The sequence below is a fragment of the Sceloporus undulatus genome, chromosome 2 (assembly GCF_019175285.1).
Source record: "Sceloporus undulatus isolate JIND9_A2432 ecotype Alabama chromosome 2, SceUnd_v1.1, whole genome shotgun sequence".
NCBI lineage: Eukaryota > Metazoa > Chordata > Lepidosauria > Squamata > Phrynosomatidae > Sceloporus > Sceloporus undulatus.
This window is the reverse complement of record NC_056523.1, coordinates 18,272,093-18,293,726: the sequence shown is the minus strand read 5'-3', so window position 1 is coordinate 18,293,726 and position 21,634 is coordinate 18,272,093. Positions and strand designations below refer to the sequence as shown.

General features: G+C 42.0%; 1 protein-coding gene across 1 annotated transcript in view; it reads right to left on the bottom strand.

Moving 5' to 3' along the window:
• Positions 1-14,319: 14,319 nt before the first annotated feature.
• LOC121922615 (nuclear factor 7, ovary-like) overlaps positions 14,320-21,634 on the bottom strand; it is a 17,402-nt gene continuing 10,087 nt past the window's right edge. Inside the window, exons 6-7 of the mRNA XM_042452233.1 lie at positions 21,047-21,411; positions 14,320-16,962 (exon numbers count right to left, since the gene is read on the bottom strand). Coding sequence (XP_042308167.1) covers positions 16,439-16,962; positions 21,047-21,411 — 889 coding nt within the window. The 3' untranslated portion in view covers positions 14,320-16,438. The remainder of the gene's footprint in view (positions 16,963-21,046; positions 21,412-21,634) is intronic.

Sequence of the window (21,634 nt, the reverse complement as noted above, 5' to 3'; positions counted from 1 at the left end):
ACATTATAAAGCAACAACAAATCCTGAAACTACACAATTGTACAACTCCACTTTGGCTGTCTTGGCAACATCCTAAGAAAACCTGGGATTTGTCGTTTGGTGAGACCCTAGAGTTGCTATCTGGCAAAGAAGTATAGACCCCTTCCCTAAATTGAAAATCTCATTCCTTAGGATGGAACTTTGGTAGTTAAAGTGGAAGATAGTGCTATAATTGTGGGGTGTAACAGAGTTTCATAGAGCTGCTTGTTGCTTGTTGTGCTAAAGCTATAGAGAGACCCTTAGCACCTTCAAAACTTGCTACCATTGGCCATCCACAAAACTCTTCAGGGTTTGGGGCAAAACTACTTTCCAACCCGGAGAAACCAGCAGTAGAACCCTTTGGTACCCTCTGTATGAAAACACCAAGCTATGATCCCATTTCTGAGTCCAGGTCTTTAATCAACTGCATTGGTTTATTATTTTTCAGACTGCTGCTGCTATATGTTTATTTACTCTGATGCTTCCATATGCTTTATATCATATTTGTATATAGAATCACAGAGTTGAAAGAGACCATAAGGGCCATCAAATCCAATCCCATTCTGCCATGCAGCATGGAATACACAATCAAAGTACTCCCAACAGATGGCCATCCAGCCTCTGTTTAAAAACCTCCAAGAAGGAGATTCCACCAATCTTCAAGATAGTATATTCCATTGTCAAACTCTTACTGTCAGGATGGTCTTCCTGACAGTTCTTCCTGACAATCTCTTTTCTTACAGTTTGAATCCATTGCTCTAGGTCCTGTTCTCTGGAGCAGCAGAAAACATGCTTGCTCCATCCTCAATATGACATCCCTGCAAAGATTTAAACATAGCTATCATGTCACCTCTTCACCTCCTCTTCCTCAAGCTATACTCAGCCCCCTATGTCGCTCCTCATAGGGCTTCCAGACCTTTCACCATTTTGGTCGTCCTCTTCTGGACATGGTCTTACTTGTCAATATCCCTCTTGAATTGTGGTGACAAGAACTGGACGCAGTATTCCAGGTGAGGTCTTTAAAATATTAATATAGATATAGATATATCTGTCCCCACTTGTTAGCCATCTTGAAGTAAACATGGGAATGTAAATTCAGACAAAATCTAGCGCAACATTTTGTTCCCATAGTGGCCAACAAGAATCCTATGGGAAGACCACAAGCAGGGCATGAGAGTGACTCCAGCCTGGCACATACCCCCCAGAAAAAGATACACAGAGGCATTCTGCCTCTGATACTAGAGATAATATATAGCCATCATGACTAGTAGCCACTAATAGCTTATCTTCCATGACTTTATCTAACTTCCTTGTAAAAACCCATCCAAGTTGAGATCTTGTGACGGTGAATGTGTCAGTTCAGCTCTGCAATGGATGAAGAACATATTAAAGAAGAAGCAAACATTTTTAAATATATAAAGATGCAAGGTATGCAAGGAATGGCAAACTTCTCAGATGTATTTTGTGAACAGCTGTTTGAAGCTGAGCACTTCCTATAACTCTTGAAAGCAGAGGTTTGGTACATTAAACTAAATAAGAGAATAGCCCAGCTATACACAAGGAAAAGCCAACATTGTGTAGTGGTGGTCTACGACTCTGGAGATCAAGGTTCAATTCCCAGCTTGAGCACAAAAATCACTGAGTGACCTTGGGCAAATTATATTCTCTCAACCTCAGGGGATGGCAATGGCAAACCCTCTCTGAAGAAATTTGCCAAGAAAATGCTATACTGTACTAGGTTCGACTTAGGGTTGCCATAATTAAAAAATGACTTGGAGGCAAAAACAACAACAAAAACTACAGGACATAATTTTCAACGCAGTATGCCAGTGGTCTGCCAACAGTGGGTTGGCATTCTACTTTGCAAAGGAGTGAAGCTGAAGAACTTGTAAATGCAGAAACCCCCAAATTTGTTTTTATGGCATCATAGTACACTATACTGGCCAGGGGAATCTGAAAAATAAAAACATCAGCTGCCTTCAGAGGTGGCACCAAACTTTTTCTTCCCTAAATTAATTATCTCTATACAAGCAAAATGTCACAGAGGAAGCATCATGAAAAATAACTGACTAACATTGTAGCCTGCATGTTCTCCAGAGGTTTATTATTATGTTCAGATAGTGATGTAATTTGTTGTTGTAATATGCCTTCAAGCTGACTCTGACTTATGACTTACTTTCCACTTAACCTGAGAGAGTGGGACTTGTTCATGGTCAGCCAGTGCATTTCCACAGCTAAAGTGTGATTTCTGTTCCAGTGACTCAGCCCAATACTCAAACCACTATAGCCCAATGGCTCTCGTTGTTGTTGTTGTCTTGTGCCTCCAAATCACTTGAGACTTATGGAGACCCCAAGGTGAAACTATCATGGGGCTTTCTTGGCAAGTTTCTTCAGAGGGGATTTTGCCATTGCCATCCTCTAAGGCTGAGAGAATGTGACTCGCCCAAGGTCATCCAGTAGGTTTATGCGGCTGAGCCAGTATTAGTCCAACGCTCAAACTACTACTCCAATTGGGTCTCCTGGCTCTTATAACACCCAACACTGAGACTGCATTTCAAATGTTGATTTTGTTCAGATTTGGATTGGAGCTGCAGTGCTGGAAGGAGCATCTAACTCTCCCTCTCTGTAGCTGCCTCAATCTAAAATGCTCCCTGAAGGTGCAAGGAAGGAGAACAGATATTAATGTGATCCCATGATTTTTCCCCACTTGCCTCATACAGAGTTACTGTATATACTCATGTATAAGTCTAGAAATTTAGGTTAAAAAACCGACCTCAAAAACCTGAGTCAACTTATTCACGGGTCAATATACTGTAAGTACTGTACTTTAAATCACACACACACACACACACACACACACACACACACACATATATATATATATATAACAATCCCCTGGTGAAAGACAAGAGTGTAATACTCCCTGAAAGTACTGGCCTCCTTCTACTCTGTCATCCATCCAACCTTTAGTATAAGCACAAATAGTTATCCCTGCTGGAATTTTGTAAGTTCTTTCGCATTGTTTTCCTTTACATCCATCATTACATGTCCCTACATTTTACTCTCATCTTATCCATGGGTCATATCAAAATCCATAATTTTGGCCCCAAAGCCTGCCCTCGACTTAAACATGAGACCAGCTTATTGTCAAGTATATACAGTAAGAGCTTTGGAGAAAATGATTTTGATATAGGAAATAGCACAAGAAGAACACATATTAATAAATGGATTAAACACCTTGTCCCCAAATCCAAGACTGCTAAAAAAAATTTAAAAATCCCTTGTACCTATTCTAATATTGAAAGGATGGGTAAGTCTCCCAAGTTCAGGAAAGCTCACTCTTAGATTGTGGCACTTAGGAAAGAGTGCCATTTGCCCAGCTAGAAAGGTAAACAACAACATATCAGTGCCATGGTCTCTTTTACCTGATATTAGTAGTAATGGCAAAGCTTTCTGGTCTAGTTATTCCATTTTCATGATTACACAATGTATAGCTATCCAGTCTACTCAACCAGTTTCTACTCCACTTTCCCTTTAATTAGCTCAAGACAGAGTATTTCATTCTCCTCCTCCTCACTTTGTCTTCAAAACAATAACCTTGTGAGGTAGGTCACTCTGAGAGTGTGACTTTCCCAGGGGTATCCAGTGAATTTTATTGCCCAGTGGAGACTAGAACCTGGATATATCAAGTCCTAGTTGAACACTGATTATTACAGAACAACTGCTGTCCTCCACTTGTCATGATCATGTTGAGTGTCACCTGCAACTGTCCAGAGAAACCTCTGTAGCATGAGTCACATTAGGATTCATAAACATTTTCAGTGTATAGACAAGCATCTCTCGGCAGGAATCCCGTTACTCACCCACCAGCATCAGGGACAGCCACAGCTTTGCCATTGCAACCAGGACAAGCACTCTCTGCTGAATTCACATGCCCTGTGTCTTGTTGTGCTGCCGTCTCAGCAATCCTCCCTTTGACACTCACATGCTCCCTGCAGGGGAAGACTGATGGAGCCAAGACTTCCGGCTGGGTCATTCTTGGTTCCAGCCAAACATCTGACTCTGCTTTAAATTTAATCAAGGTTCAGATGAGATGCACTGTTTTTGTTTGATGAGGCCCTCAGCAAGGTGTCAAATTTATCAGATCATGAAGTAGATGTGTTCATATGCTTAGCTCTGCTCTTCGTTCCGACATGCTTCTGGGAACTTTCTCCAATATAGGGTCCCTTTGCAGTGATCTATTAAAGCCTGGAATGTCTCTGACATAAGGAAGTGGCAGTTGTAGTCACTAGCAAACCTATCGATGGGTTTTCTTGGCAAGATTTGTTCAGAGGAAGTATGTCATTGCTTTCTCCTGAGGCTGAGAGAATGTAACTTGCCTGAAGTCATCCAGTGGGTTTCATGGCTGAACTGGGGATCGAACCCTGGTCCCCAGAGTTATAGTCTAAACCACTAAACTATGCTGGCTCTCCACTGTTTATTCCCATTGCTTTAAGATGATAAATGGTTTATTTTGGCTTTCATATTATAACATGTATATGTGCTTATGATGTTGTTGTTGTTGTTGTTAATCATTACCTCCTTCAGGCAAACAGCAACAACAGAAACAGTGATGGAAAGAGAGTATTCTGGAGTACATGTAGCATCTTTTCCCATAACCACAGGCTTATGATTTGAGGACAAGTATTTCTCGAGAGCCAGTGTGATATAGCAGTTTGAGTGTTGGACTAGCGCACTGGGAGACCAGGACTTGAATCCATGCTTGGCTATATAAACCCACCTTGAACAAGTCACACTGTCTCGACCTCAGAGGAAAGTAATAGCAAACCCCCTCTGAACAAATTATTTCAGAAAAACCCTGTGACAGTTGTGACTATAAGTCAGAGATGACTTACACCTCCCCCCCCCCCCCCCCCCCCCCCCCGTTTTTATTTGTAACTGTTCTTAATTTTGTTCTGAGCCACCCTGAGCCCAGTTTTGGGGAAACATGGGTTATGAATAAATAAAAAATATAAAATTAAAATAAACACAACGTCTGCCTTCTTCTGCTCAGGATTGTTCTGTTATGCTCTAAAATGCCATTTTATTAAAACATGGTGTTCATGTCAGCCACACAATCACACCCACAGCAATGAAATTATGGTGTGTTCCCTGAAATGCAAATATCAGACTAAAGGAGATTTTTGTCAGGACCATAACAAACTGTTGTTGAACTTCTTATCCAGACAAAGTATTGTGAGGCTACTAAGTAGCTGTTGTTCACATAAGACAGACAAAAAAAGAAAAACAAGCAAACAAATAAACAAACATGGACAGCTTGGCTCTGTCTTTTCCCACTGAATAACCACAAGCCTGTGATCTGATGACAAGTATTTGGGGTCAAAAAAAGATTGACAGAGACATTTCTCTCTTTTTTCTGCACCTAAGCACATCTCTCTTCCTGATTTCTGTTTCATATTAGGAAGTTATCCCATGAACAAATAAACCAGCTTATCTCTTGAATTTATGATCCAGGATGCCCTCGGATATTATTATACCTAAATCACCACCTATCAAGCCAGGATGCTGCCGCCCGGATGCATCCCAGGTCAAAGCCTCGCTCAAAAAGCAGTTTTTTGAAGTTGAGGAGCTTCCAACTTAAAAAATTGGCTGGCTGAGTGAGGCTTCAACCCGGGATGCATCTGAGCAGTGGAATCCTGGCTAGATAGGCAGCGATTTAGATATGATAATATCCGGGGGCATCCTGGATCCTGAATTCAAGCCAAAAGAGGTAAGCTGGCTAATTTGTTCATGGGATAAGCTCCATAGACAAAACCTTCAAAACAAAATTCTTCCAGTTAAAGGTGAGATACATGTGTCAAATGACTGAGTGAGACAGCAAATGACAGACCTTGTGGAAGGATTAGTGGAAAAGTGATTATCGGGGAAGTATAAAGCTTAACCATTGTGGTATAGTTGTTTCAGTGTTGGATTAAGAGTCTGGGAGACCAAGATTCAAATCCTTGCTCACCCATGGAACCCCACTGGGTGACCTTGTTCAAGTTGCACTCTCTCAGCCACAGAGGAAAGCAAGGACAAGCCCCCTCTAAACAAATCCTTTGAAGAAAACTCTTTGATGATATCTAGGGGTAGCCGTTGGCCATATAGTAAATCTAATAATTTGATGATATGATGATAGGGTCACATTAGGGTTGGCGTAAATTAGGAATTACCTAAAAGCCAAAAACAAAAATCAAAGCTTTATCTTCCCCTGGGCTCCATTCCATTTTCCTGGTTAGGCTGACCAGATGCACAATAATGAGTCCCACATACAAAAAAAATCACAGCAAACCTCTTCATGTGCTACTGGTATTGATGATATTACTCACAAATAGGAAGAGTGGGATATAAACAGGAACATTCTATCTATCTGTCTATCTATCTATCTATCTATCTATCTATCATCTATCTGTCTATAGAGTTTATCAGACAAAGGAAATTGGAAGTATAATCCAATGGCAATCTGAACGCAATCATGGGGTTTAACGTTATTGCGTTATAGACCGCCACATGCAAATTCGGGCAACGGGATGGCAGTCCGAGTGCAATCATGGGGTTTCACGTTCAGGCAATGCATGCTATTTTTGGGCAATGGGGAGCCAGTTCAAATGCAATGATCATTCACATAATTTCGCTAAACTTGCAACTTTATGTGAATGCGTTCTGGCCCCACTTTCTTTTCATTCGAAATTAAGAGAAATTCCTCACGTGTGATAAACTCCTATGTATAATAAAAGTGACTATCCATATGCTGCCTTTTATAGCAGACATGGCCTGGATCACTCTTATCTTCTGGAAGGGGGAAACTGCAGCCTGTAAGTCCTACTCTCGGACACAGGCAGCATAAAAATGAAATAAAATAAATAGGTATTGTGTAAACCAGGTCCAATGGTTATTTATTTATGGCTGGCAAAGTTCTCAGTCTTCTTCATGGCTTGTAGCTATGTTGCTGTTGAAATAGCTTCGTGTGTATTTGTCAGGCAAAAGTAACTTTCACCTCTGTCCTGGCTTTAGTTGAACCTGACTGCTGTCATGTTGCAGAAATAAAGCAGTTTGGCACCATTTTAAAATACCATGGCTTCATGCTATGGAATTCTGGGATCCATAGTTTTGTGAGACATTAAGCTTCCCTGTCAAGAGAGGTCTGGTGCCACAACAAATGACAATTCCCAGAATTCCATAGCACTGAGCCATGGTAATTAATGCAGTGTCAAACCAGATTAGATTGGCAATGCAGATGCAGCCTTAGTCAGGCTCAAATTGGAGGACATTTTGGAATTCCCCCTGGACAGAAAATAAAAGCTAGAGACACTCATGTGGATATAAAGTCATGCTTCTTAGTCAGGCTCAAAATGGAGGACATTTGGTAATTCCTCCTGGACAGAAAGTAAAAGCAAAAAAACACTAATATAGAATATAAATGCATGCTTTTTAGTCAGGGTCAAGACGGAGGACATTTTGGAAATCCTCCTAGAATTAAGGTTGAAATGTAGAGGCATGTCCTGGAAAAGGAAGATGCCTGGTCATGCTGTGTATAAAGTAAATGAATAAATGGCATCATACACAGAAACACAGACAAGAAGTCTCCTGTGGTGATGGCAGTTGCTCTGTCCTCCATCCCTGCCAGGCTTCCATTGTGACATCAGTCTGGGAGCCTCAACTCCCCATCGCTGGGAAACTGCCAGGATGGTGGGTGAAATGTGGTCCTGTGTTTCACCACTGCAAGAAGGGAAGAGACTATGGGGGAGCTCCTCTGCCATCATCCTAATTTGGGGGGGTCTTTTGGGGGGATGGATCACAGAGGTCGGAGCTGGGCCCCTGAGTGAAGAGGGAGCAGGTAAGAGGGCAACCCATCAGGACCTGGCCTGGAGAGTGGGCTGTAAGGCTGTGCTTAATCTGGAAACCATGCCCTATGAGTAGCGATTTAGGGAGCTGAGTATGTTCAGCCTGGAGACGAGATGGTTAAGAGGGGATATGATAGCCCTGAAGGGGCTATTCAGCATGGAGCAAACTTGTTTTCTGCAGCTCCAGAGAATAGGAACTGGAACAATTGATGCAAGGCTACAGGAAAAGAGATTCCACCTCAACATTAGGAGGAACTTCCTGACAGTAAGGGCTGTTTGACAGTGGAGCAAACTTTTTTGGAGAGTGGTGGAGTCTCCTTCTTTGGAGGTCTTTAAACAGAGACTGGATGGTCATCTGTCTGCTTTGATTGTGTGTACTTGCATGGCTGGGGGTTTTACTGGATAGTCATTGTCGTCTCTTCCAACTCTATGGTTCTAATATTATCCATGGTACCCAGGGTTGCCAGAGAGGCCTCGATACCCTCAAGGCACCAGATCTCATCTGACCTTGGAAGCCAAGCAGGGTCATCCCTGATTAATATAGGTCAGCCCTCCATAGCCATAGATACTTCATCCATGGGTTCAAGCATCCATGGCTTGAAAATATTCAAAAATATACAAATCCAAAGAGCAAACCTGGATTTGGCCATTTTACTTAAGGAACACCTTTTTACTATGCCATCGTATATAATGGGGCTTGAGCATCAATAGATTTTGGTATTCACTGGTGGGTCCCGGAACCAAACTCCAGCAGATACCAATGGCTCACTGTACTTGGATGGGAAATCCCACTGCTTGTAGACTATATTTCAGAATAAGGAACTGGCAAAACCACCTTTCAGGATTCCTTGTCTAAGAAAATTCTGTTACATTCATATGGTTACCATAAGTTGTAAGGAGAGTGCCAGGTCTCAGGGCTTGGACCCTCTTCTCCCATCCTAAGGGCAAGGAGGAGTCTCTGGACAAGAGCTCAGTGGTGAAAAAGAGGTGTGTGTGCGTGTGTATCTTTTCCTCATTTGTTAGACTTGGTATTTTGGAATTATTGATTTTTATTGGAATGTTGCACTCTGTGCAATTTTGGTTGATGCTTATGTGTTTTTAACTGGTGTTATATGTCCATCTGTTCTTGTATTTTAATCTGTTGTTCCTCACCTCAATCTGTAGGGAGAGATACATATGAAATATTATACAGTAGTATCACAAGGGGTTGTCCATCACACTGAAGATTGTTTTGAAGATTTCAGGCCCTGAAATCTTAGGGCCTGTGATAGTCCTCCTTCCTGGAAGCCTTATTTTTCACTGGGCCTGCCTCATACTTTGTTGTTCCAAAATATTCATATTTAATATTTTGATAATTTAATGAGATATATTTCTGGAGATAATCAAACCCAAGTAAATAATAGAATTTGAGCAGAACATCAATTTTAAAAAAAGGATTGGGCTCTATCTTGTCTCTAGTTCACAATATTTCCGATTCAGAACAAATGAATATCTGAATATTTCCCCAAAGATATTAAATAGCATCATCAAAGGTTGTTCCAAAATAAACACAAAGCCTTCCCATCTGCTGGAGCAAACATGACTTCTGTTAAGAATCCAAGAGTCTGGTAACATTAAATCTAGACACCATCTCATTCACCACAATGTTTATCCCAATCTATTCACAAGCAGCTGTCCTCCAGTTTTCTAAGGTATACTGCCTCCAAACGTCGAGAACATTTCCATGTTTCAAAACCCAAATCCACTTGTAAGACCATGACTGTAGTTAGGATTGCCAATTCAGGATTGCCCCAAGTCCTGATGTTTCCAAGCCAAAACTGGCTTATTTCTCTTCCTGTGCCATCTCTGGTGGAGCAAATGGGGTAGTGATAATGACATTAATGTAGATGAAAAAACTGTGCAAAGCACACTGTTACAGTGCAAATATGGCAAGGCTGTGATACACAGCATCAACAATCAGCTATCGTAGTGAGTACAACTTTTGAACTGTATAATCTCGCATAACAGCAAGGTGTGGTACAGAGCTAACAAAATATAAAGATTGCCTGAAGAGTCTTTATAAATTGCATTAACAAATCCATGAAGATTTGCAAATTGTAGCAAGCCAGTGCTTTGCTAGCTGAACTAGAGATTTGTTCACAGGCACAGTGCTTTCCTCTTGCCTGGAGCATATCCCATCAGAACTGGAGAATCTACACCCTCATTTCTTGTCATGGAGCTTATCCCATGACAACTGGAGACTCAGGGCAAGGCCATGAGATGTGACAGCCCCTAGCTTAGCTCAGGCCTATAAAAGTTTTCACAGGGCCAAGCAAAATACGATGTTGTCTGGAGAACAGCAGCTCCTGTACCATCTTGAGCTCCAATCTTTCACTATCATCATGACTGAGTAATGGGTGACAGACAGAGACAGCATAAGACATTTTGCTGCCTGCAACAGAACAGCAAATGCTGCCTCCTCTCCCCCTAATAAACCCAAGGCGGATACTATCCAACATCATGACTTTTGCAGTGGGCTCTTGGTATCCCCTAGAATTTAGTTCCAGGACCCCCTATGGATACCAAAATCCGTGGGTGCTCAAGTCCCATTAAACAGTATGGCCTAGTAAAATGGTATCCCTTATATAAAATGGGAAATCAGGATTTGGTTTTTAGAATTTATATATCGTTTACATATTTTTAAGCCATGGATGCTTGAATCCATAAATAAAAAGTCCGTGGATATAAAGAGTGACTGTACATGAGGCAGGGTGAACCATAAACTGCCCCCGCCCCTATTCTTGGCAACAATTTGATGCCCTTGCAAGATAATCAAAAGTCTTCTACCAGAGCTGACTACCCCCTGTCTGATTGTAGGACCAGTCCTGAACAGATAAAAAGTTTCACTTCTTCTGTCACTTCTAACATTGTACTGAGGCCAGCCTGAAATTGCTGCTTTCTTTGAATCTGGAGTTATGCCCAGAAAACAGATTTGACAAATATTACCTAAGGACAGATACACCCCTTCATTTCCAGTATGGAAATAATCCAGACTGGAAATAATCTGGTAGACCTGATTATTTTCTCATCAGGCAACCATGGTGAGAGTGATGGCAGAGAATCCAGGACATGTTTTAGCTTCATAGCATAAGGCTGTGTGGAAGGAGGCACTCTTATTAGCTACTCCAGAGTTCTCAAGAAGGACCCCATCCCTTGATCACCACAAGGATAAGGCTGAGCACTGTGTAGAACTGTTGTAAGACTGTTGCTTACAATCTGCTCATATCTCCCCAAATAAATTCAGGCTCTGAGACCATCAGGAGAGGCCCTTCTTTGAGTCCACAAGCACAGTTGGTGGGGATGCAAGAGAGGGCCTTCTTGGTGGCTGCTCCTCGTCTCTGGATCTCCCAAGGGAGGCCAGAATGACATCTTCTCTGCTGTCCTTATGTCAATAGACAAAATCCTTTTTATTCCAAAAGGCTTTAAAAGCATTTTTTAAAAAGGGCTAAGAGTGCTGCATTGTTTTAAATTGAACTGGTTTTAATACTCTTCATCTTGTTAACTGCAATTTTATAATTTTAAATGTAGGTTTAAATTGTTTTAATACTGTTATTAATTTAATTGCATTTTAATGTGCACTGTGTATATGAGTCACAAGTTTGGGAGAAACAAATACACTAGATGTAATCCAGTAATAACAACAACAATAATATCATCATCTGGTGTTGGTCAGAGCAAAGGCAGTGAAGCATCAAATTCAGTGTAATTATGTTTTAAATGAATGTATCAATAGCAATTTATGGTCTGTTCAGTTAAAAGAGATTCCCAACAATTTTGGATGGAGAAGACCAAGCATGTCGATTGGTAACAGTCATCCACCCAATTTCTTTACATCAGGACCTGGCATGTGCCCTACCATCCACCGCTATATCCCCCGTGACTCCAAAGCCTTCATCCCTGTACCTCGTTCGAAGGGTTTCTCCATCCTGTGCCGAGTGAATACCTCCTCATCCCGCTGTGAATGGGTACTGATCGCCAACAAAGGACGCTCTTACTATTTCAACATGGACCTGAAAGACCATCTCATCCTACACAGCATGGGTCTCATTGTCATACACATGAGCAAGGAGCTGGAAGGGGAGTACAAGGTCCTCTCAGGCCTCAACAGAACCTGTGATGGTCGGGTCTTGATGACAGCTGTGGGTGAGTTTTTAGTGGATATAAGGGGTGTTATTATTTCTTTGACTCCTGAAAAAAGTGATAGCAGGTTCATGGATTAGGACAGGGGTGGGAGGAATTTTCTCCAGGTGATTAGCAGTCAGTAAGGATTCAATTCCAATTGTTTAACAATAGTAATAACAAAATTATCTCCTGCACCTAAATTTGTCGGAAAATAAGGTTGGCACAACCAGTAAACAGCTGTGAGCTCACTTAAATTCTAATAGTAAAAACAACATTGAAGTGCTGTAGCTACATCCCATGAAATCCTGGGATTTGTAGTTTTACGGGGTCTTTAGTCTTCTCTGCCAAAGAATGCTGGTGCCTCACAAAACTATAGCTCTCGGGATTTTCTAGGATGGAGCCATGGCAATTCAAGTGGTATCAAACTGCATGTATTTCTACAGTATAGATACACTCTTACTCTCAGTGAGTGAAACAGTATGCAAAGATACCTTGTAGCACCTTTAAGACAAACTATGGCGCAGTACAGGCCACCCAAAAAGGGTGGCCTCCCGGTGCCTGTTTTTCCGCCGGAGGGAAGCTGCAGCTGCCAAACCGTGCGGCTTCCCACCGGCAGAAAAAGAACCCACAAAAAGTTGGTTCTTCTCAAGCTGCGGCAGTGTAACAAGTGCGCCACTGGTGCACTCATCACGTAAGTACTGTGCGGCGCATATGTAACAATGGTGGTGCCATGTATACAGAGCGCTGCCATTGTTACGTCCTCATCAGGTGCTACGGTTGTGGGGTGTGTGGGCGCTCCACACCCAGGCAACCCTAGCATGTGATGAGGGTGTCGCAAAGGACCCATATGTACTGTGCCTATATCAAAGAAGTTGTAACATAAGCTTTCATAGACTTGGTCTACTTCTTCAGATGCATGAGTGAAACAGTTCCAGGTGAGGAGCAAAGTGGCAATTAGGCTCAGTGAGACTAATGCAGTGGCTTCCAACCTTTCACCATAATCACACCCAGCTAGTTTATGACATTGTGGTTTACACATTATAAACCTTTCCTTGTGCTTTTTCAATGTCAGGTCCATTATTTCTTTATCGGATTTTCCTACTAATCCCCGGCATCATGTTTCTGTGTGGACTGGGTCTGCTCTGGGACTGGCTGATAAAAGCACGCCATCGGCTTGCTGTCTCTGAAGAGGAACAAATCTCTCATGACAGGATTCAGCATGTCATCCCTCCGCCAGATCTGAGTAGCAGCAGATAACAGAAATTCAGTCATTTTTCTAATTCAATAAGAAAACAACTCATATGTGACCCTCTGTTTGATCTGTATATGTGGCTTGTAAATATCTCTTACTTTTGCAAATGTCCTGCTTGAATCCTGATTTTGTTTCTTTTGTTTCTTAACTCTCTTGTGGGTATTTTTAATAAACATGTATGGCCTGAACAGACTTGCCATTTATCTTGGACGATGGGCTGCTTGTGTTTGCATTTGCACAGGAATTGAAAGCAAAACTAGTCTTGATGTCAATAGCATTAATGCAATCCATATTTTTTTTAAATGTAAATAACAGAGGCAGGGGTCCAAGGGGAAGGGGAGAGAAGGAGGTGGAGTGGGAAAGTTTAATCTTTCTTCCTCTATATGGTTCTTCCTTCAAGCTATTTTGGAAAAAAAGGTTTCCTTCTTACATAAATAGCAATTTCAGTTTGGTACTTTTGATAACATTGGTAGGAAATGGATCAAACCTCTCCTGTCGACTGGCTGCTGTCCTACTACTACTAGGACTCCCTTGCACTTACATTCTTTATAAAACTGCCTCTATATCATTTTTGTTTTGGCCATGTGTAGCCATCAGAAACCATAACGCAGGGTGCATCTTCATTGTAGAAATAATTGAGTCTGATGTCATTTTAAGTAGTGTAGCTCCATCTTATGGAATTCTGCAATTTGTAGTTTTAACAACCTTCTCTGCTAAAAACTCTGCTCACAAAACTACAAATCCCAGGATTCTGTCATGGCAGTCTAAGTGGTGTCAAACTGCAATACGTCTATAGTGTTGATGCACCCAAAGACTCTGTGTAGTTTCAGTAGTACAAATATGGGTTGATAATTGTTTTTATGCATTAATTCTGAAAATCAGCATCAAGCTATCATGGATATAGTATTTAGATTTGCTACAGGTTTATATGAGGAAAAAAGTACATTGATCTGAAAGAAGAAATATTAAATATCAAAGAAACCAAACAAAGTGGTAATTCTCTGCAGCACCCAACATTTATTGCCACTGAGAGAGGTCGCTTGACCATTACAGACAAGTGGAACAATGTATGAATTGACAATGCATGTTTAAACAGAATTCAAAATGTGTACAACCAGGGAAGGAAAGATACGCAACCTTAGTTTCACAAATACATGACTTAATTCACATTTTGGCACATTTGTGGGAGGGGAGTGTGGTAAGCACAGAGTTCTAATAATCAATAAATTTATTGGTACAAGCTTATATATATCCAGAGTGCATGACTCAGATGAAGACATCTCAGGCAGGTGGGACAGGCAAGAAAGAATGATGGATTGAAAAGTAAATGTTTGTGTATCTGTGTTACTACTTGGAAGAATTATGTGTACCCAAAATTATTTTGAAATAAGCTATTGATATGAAAATCTTTCTGATCCTCCCATAAAGTTTACAGGTTGAGAGGTTTTCAGATGTCTCATGGAGGTAGCTCAGAATTATAGCTGCTCATGGTTTACAATTGTTCTTTTCTCCCCCCACTCCCTTTTCAACACTCTGGTCTCTGATCAAACAGATTTTGTTACTTCCTTCCAAACCCCTCCACCAAAAATACCAGTAGAATATGTGCCATAAAGTACTCAAATACATGAAGATGGCTTGCTCTTGTCTTTTCCTACTGCAGTTTAATGTAGTGAAATAAGCAGGCAAAATTTAGAAGTTCTGATGAAAATTGGCATCTCAACCAGTTCACGTGTGAACTGTGAATCAGTTGGACCCATTCCCACTTATTTGGAACGGAATCTTAAAACTGGTTCAGTCAACACAGTGGTTGCCACTATGTTTGCGCTGGTTGTATTCACCTTTCCCCAGCCTCTCCTGCCATGCCTGCCTGCCTCCCTCCCTCCCCCTCCTTCTCATCATTCTCTCCTTCCCTCCTGCCTGGGGGCCCCGGTGGTGGCGGCGGCAGCGGGGGCTGTCAGGGCTCGATCCACCACCTGCTTCAGCTCCCTTGCTTCCATCCATTCTTCTTGTGGCAGCAGCGGCGACAGGTGGAGAAGGGTGCTAACTGGGGCTCGTTGGACATGCCTCTGTCCGGCGTGCCTTAGTCCATCCTCTAACAACATCCAGGATGGAGGCACGTCCAAAGACTCCCAGCTGGCAGCCTACTCCACCGCTGCTGCCACCACTGTCCTCCAGGCTGCCAAGGCCTCCCTGAGCTGGGATTCCCTCCCTCCCTCCTCCCTGGGATTCTGGGAATGGCCAAGCTCAGGGAGGCCTCAACTACCAACTGGGGGTCTTTGAACGTGCCTCCATCCTGGACACCATTAGAGGATGGATTAAGGCACGCCGGACAGAGGCACGTCCAACGAGCCCCGGCTGGCAGCCTTCTCTGCCTGCCACCGCAAGAAGAACAGACGGAGGCAAGGGAGCCGAAGCAGGCAGCAGAGGGAGCCCTGACAGCTCCAGGTACTGCCAGGGCTGCCAGGCAGGAGGGAAGGAGGGAAGAAGGGGGAGGTGAGGAAGGAAAGAGGGAGAGAGGGAGGTATGGGTGGGAGAGAGGCACAGTCGTGGTGGAGAGGGGCTGCCGTGGAGGATTCGAATCTGTCTGGGTTCCCACTGGGCTGAATCGATTTATTGTCAAATCGATTTATTGTCAAATAAATCGATTCAGCCCAAAAAGGAGTGGGAAAACCCAGCTCTTTTTTGGCACAAGTTAAATGGGAGAAAACCATGCCCCCCCCCCCTTAGGAATCAATTCCAAATCGATCCCCAAGTGGGAACCATAGTGGTTTAAACCAGATCGTGATTCAATACGATCCAGTTTAAATAATAGTGGGAATGGGCCCAAGCTGTAGTTAAAGACAAAAGAAAGGCAGTTCAGTCCAAAAGGTAGCAAACTTAGCAGCCAAAATTTCTTATGGCCAGACAGCATTGTGTAGTGGGAGGGAGGAAATTCACATGCACAACAATAGCTTTCTTTCGCCAGATTCAGATCTGTGAAGAATTATTGTTTGTCAAAGGTGCTTAACATAGCTTACATTTGGGCACCATTTCAAAAAGGACTATCCCTACATCCATATTGTTTCCTGTTCTTCATCAATATTTTCTTGTTTTAAAAAACCCCTGCCATCTGAGCCTGGGGGACTCAGAGCTCCAGGTCCCACACGGAGAGGGGATGGCTGCCTTGTGTGCTGAGAAAGGGAAGCAACTCCTCGTGGAAGGATTCTTGGAAAGTGTAGAGGTGGTTCATGCTGCTGCTGTTGTAAAAGGACAGCTGCCCCCCTTCACAGTCCAAGTACACCCCAACCTTATCCATCCTCCCACAGACCGAGAGAAGTGTGCGTGGCTCACTCAGGGCTTGGTACTGTCCAGCCCTCAGCTCAATGGCCCACACACCTTCCTTGGGATGAAAATTCAGGCGCTTCTTGCGTTTCACAGATTTCTTAGCTGCCCCTACCACCCAGCCTGTGCTGTCCCCAACCCGTATCTCCCAATAGTATCTCCCCGAAGTGAAGCCCTTCCTACCCACCACACAAGGGCTGGAGGTGAAGCGCTCTGGCTTCCGTCGCCAGAAACGTCTGCCTGGGCTGAACTTGACCCCAGTGGCTTCCTCCACAAGAACCAGGCTGGGATGAGCAGAGTTGCAGTCCAAGGTGATGCAGGCTGGGACTGTTGGGGGAAAGAAGAAGAAGAGAGAAAAATAATTACAATGAAAGCTTAGAACATCTGTTGTATTCACCTCTGGAACATACTTCATATGAAGGTCAGTAGAGATCCAGGAAGAATCAAATACAGTGGGCCTTTGGTATCCGCTGAGGTTTGGTTCCAAGACCCGCCATGGATATTCAATTTCCGTTATATAAAATGGCATAGTAAAATAGTGTCCCATATATAAAATGTTAAAATCAATTTTGCTGGGGGGGGGGTTAAAATATATTTTAAGAAAGTAGATTGTTGAATCTGTGGATGTAAAAACTGTAGATACAGAGGTCTGACTGTAAAAGATATGTTAAGACTGAGCATCAAACATGTAAACACGCAAGTCAGATTCATCCATGTCTGGCAATATAACAGTACTGGTATAGCAGTGAGATGTCACAGCTGAACATCTCTAAATTTTAGTTGCTGGAAGATCTACTCCACTTTATTTGTTTTCCACTTTGTCCACCTGCTTTTTCTTTTAGATATTGTGATATTATTCTGCTGCCAAAGCTCCATGGAGTTAGCTTCACCCAACGTATAAAACTGCACCGCAACCTTTACTTGAAATTACAGAGAGCACTTGTTTAAGAGTGCTTTCAGAATTTATCCAATAATTTAACACTGATACACAATCACACAAAGAAAACCTAAAAACCTGGTTTCCCTTTGGACCAGGTGGGAATTTCTAGTGTATAGTCATGGAAAGGGAATAGAGTTTGCAGTGGCATTCCTCTGCCCCTGCCAATTCTATGTGCATTCAGTTGATTATGTAAGATGCACCCAATGTGTATACTATTGTAGGCTGGGTGCTTTATTTTGTGTATAAAATTTGTGTAGAAAGTTATAAAACTTAAGGCCTTGAAGCCAGCATATGGCAACAAAGAACGGCAATAAGTGATCTGTGTCTTCATAAAAGGAAAACCAGAATTAGCACCTCCACTTGGAGCTTTCTGCGTGACGCCATTACTTCCCTGTTATTCTCTCATAGGAGACTGCCTTGAAAGTGTGATTTTTTCTGAAATAATTTGTATTAATCTATAATGAAATCAATTGTAAAATATGGATCTTACACCGTATGTTTGTGTTTGTACTATTGTATGTCTACATGTTTTTAATAAAATTTTATTTAAAAAAAAAAAAGAAAGTGTGATTTTTTTACATACACAAAAAGTCCATTAATGACCACCTTTCTTGCAAATATCCTGTTTTAATTACCAGTGCAAAAGTTAAATTCCACTTTAATGGCAATTTTGGGTGGTTAGAGTTTATTAGTCGGCACACTGTGGGCAGGGAAACATGATCAGAAGAGAAGAAGGAAAAGTAGGGTGGACACAAGAAACTTTAAAACTGTTTTTCTTTCTAGAAAAAAAAAATACCCTTCAATAAATTACTGCTTCCGGGGCTTGTCAGAACCTTTGCTCACTACCCCTTAATTATCCTTTTCCAGTCCCATTCTGTCTCTGAAATGGTAGAATGCTATGATGCTCCATCAAGATCTGAGGGGGTGAGCAGATACACACACACAGAGAGAGAGGGGGGGGATTTAAGGGGGATGTCTTTTTAAAGATAAGATGCTTGTGATTTATATATCTATGAAAGGGGGAATGTCTGTGTGTGTGCCAAATAGGAAAGGTGGGCAGTGCCAAATGCTGTGTACTATAGATTTTTAGTGTGAACAATGCCTGAAATGCCAAGGAGATTCCACATGTGTGATAGGGAAGAGAGCAGTGCCACCTGCATTGTGCCTTTGACAAGAGCGCTATTTATCAAGAGAAGAGACATGTGATAAGACCTTAAGACAAATAAATAGCAACAATAAAGTAAAAGAATAGAAAACTGACCAGGAGCAGTCATCTGATGGCAGGTAACCAGTTAATATTGTGTATCTTATTGATGGCATATCAAAAGACTAGTTAAAGTATTGTGTGATTGTACAAAAAAAAGCCCAGTAAAAATCTTATTTCCAGTTGGATGATGGATGGCCTTGAACAAATAGACAATTACAATTGGTTGAAGTCAAGAGACCAGTTAAAATCCTATCTGATTGATGGTGATAGCTAACCTTCAAATACCCTGGCAGTACTCCCACTGGATAGAAAATGTAAATATCCTGGATGTGAGCTATATAAACAGAAATAAGTTGCCTCCATTTATAGTAAGCCTCTGACCATGCTGCAGATAATATGCAGAAGATAAGATGCCACAAAGCCACTTTCTGTCTGCTACTCCACCAGATGGGTGAGATTATATTTAGCCTTGAAATGTCATAACAATATGAAAGAGTATTTATTACAGAGATATAATTATTCAGAGTCATATTCATGCTAGTCTGTATCAGTATGTAAAAAGATCTTGCACCACCTCTGAGACTAACGTTTGTAGCATAAAACTTTCATAGACTGGGTTTAATGAATTCTGAGGTAGTAGACTCAGTCTATAAAAGCTTGTGCTACAAACTTCTTTCTCTCAGTTAGTCTCAAAGTTGCTCCAAGATCCCTTTGCATACACAGATAAAGTTCATTTCTCTATATGTCAGTTTAAACTCTAATGGACATTATGCTTGTATACATCTTCTGGTGGAACACCAAAAGAAGGAACCTGCAAATCCCTCAAATAAAGAGACACCAGTGCAGAAGCACACCTGCAGTATAAATTACATATATGGATCAAGTATGCTTTACATATATAGAGTATGCTTCATTTCCTGGCCCCCCACTGGGACTGCTTACATGGCCAACAGAATGCAAAGAAAGAAAGAAAGAAAGAAAGAAAGAAAGAAAGAAAGAAAAGAAAAGAAAAGGCCAGGCACAGGACCTAAATGCTAGTAAAATGCAAATCAGTAGCTTCCAAACAAGCTAATAAAATATGTGCTAGACAATGCAATTGTTAGGAGGACTTGTAATAGGTTGACCAACCAAACCCAAAGAGTGCTCACCAATGGCTCAGCCTCAGTCTGGAGAGAAGGAACCAGTGGGGTCCCACAGGGTTCCAATGCTATTCAACTTCTTTATAAATGACTTGAATGAAGGAATAGAAGGCATGCTTATTAAATTTTCAGATGACATCATAGGAAATATAGCCAGTACCTTCTAAATGACCACAACAGATTAGAGAGTTAGGCCCAAACTAACAAAATGAATTTCAACAGGGGGAAATGTAAGGTATATTTGGCAGAAAAAAATGAAATGCACACATAAAGGATGGTGGCATCTGGCTTGATGGCAGTACAGGCAAAACGATGAGTCTTTGTGGACCACAAGCTGACCATGAGTCAACATGTGATGCAGCTGAGAAAACCAATGCAATTCTATGTTACATCAGTAGAAGTACTGTATAGTTTCCAGATCAAGCGAAATAATAATACTATTCTATTCTGCATTGGTCAGCCTGACCTAGAATACTGCGTCCAGCTCTGGTCACCACAATTTGAGAAGGATGTTGACAAGCTGAAGCATGTACAGAAGAGGGCGACCAAAAAGGTGAAAGATCTGGAAACCATGCCTTAGGAGAAGCAGCTTGGGGAGCTGGGTATATTTAGCCTGGAGAGGAAAAGGTTAAGAGGCGACATAATAGCCATGTTTAAATATTTGGAATGGTGTCATATGGAAGAAGGAATAAGTTTGTTTTATCCTTCTCAGTGATGGAGAACCTTTTAGAGACCAAGTGCCCAAACTCAAAGGTATTCTCGCACCAGGTATTACCTGGTGTTGGACGGCGGGACTTCCAGGTGGGACGGGACTTCTGGGGGGATGGACTTCTGCCTTCTGGGGGAAGATGGATGGCCATCTGTCAGGGGTGCTTTGATTGTGTTTTCCTGCATGGCCAAAGGGGATTGGACAGGATGGCCCTTAGGGTCTCTTCCAACTCAATGATTCTATTATTCTATACCAATCTCCATGTATGGTGAATATATCCTGACAACTGTGTGACTGGACAAAATGCTAAGTTGAAGAAAAAAACAACTACAAATCTACCTATTTTAGAATTTTGTCAGTACTGGTCCATTTGATTTGTAAGCCCCTTTCCCTTAAAGCATGAGGAATCACCTCACCTGGATGCACTGCACCCAAGAGTTCTTTCCAGGCATAGAACTGCAGAGGCCCTTTGAACTCTCCCAGGTTCAAATCTACAGGCACCACTCCATCTTCATCCGCATCCTCATCCTCCATCTCTGCTGTTCTCTCTTGTTCCACCTCCTCCTCCTCTTCTTCCTCCTCTTCTTCTTCCTCCTCCTCTTCCTCCTCCTCTTCTTCCTCTTCTTCTTCATCAACATCTTCATTAACTCTCAGCCCACCCTCCTCTGCCTCATTGTCACACTCATCTGTGTCTTCACTACTGGCTCCCAATCCTTCTTCCATCATCTCTGCTTCTGTTTCCTCTTCCTCTTCACCTTGGGACCTTTGTTCCTTACGAACTCTGCAGAGGAAGAACACCCAAATTTTAGTCATTTTAGTTGGCTCTGCTTTGATTGATTGATTGATTGATTGATTGATTACACAATCCACACTGTCCTCCCAAGCCAAATAAATCATATTTACTGACAGGTTTCAGTTTTTACTGTAGTGCATACTTTCAATTGGCCTTCAGGTGGCAGTAGTATTGCAAGAAATGACCATTTGAAAACCAAGAAGAGGATATT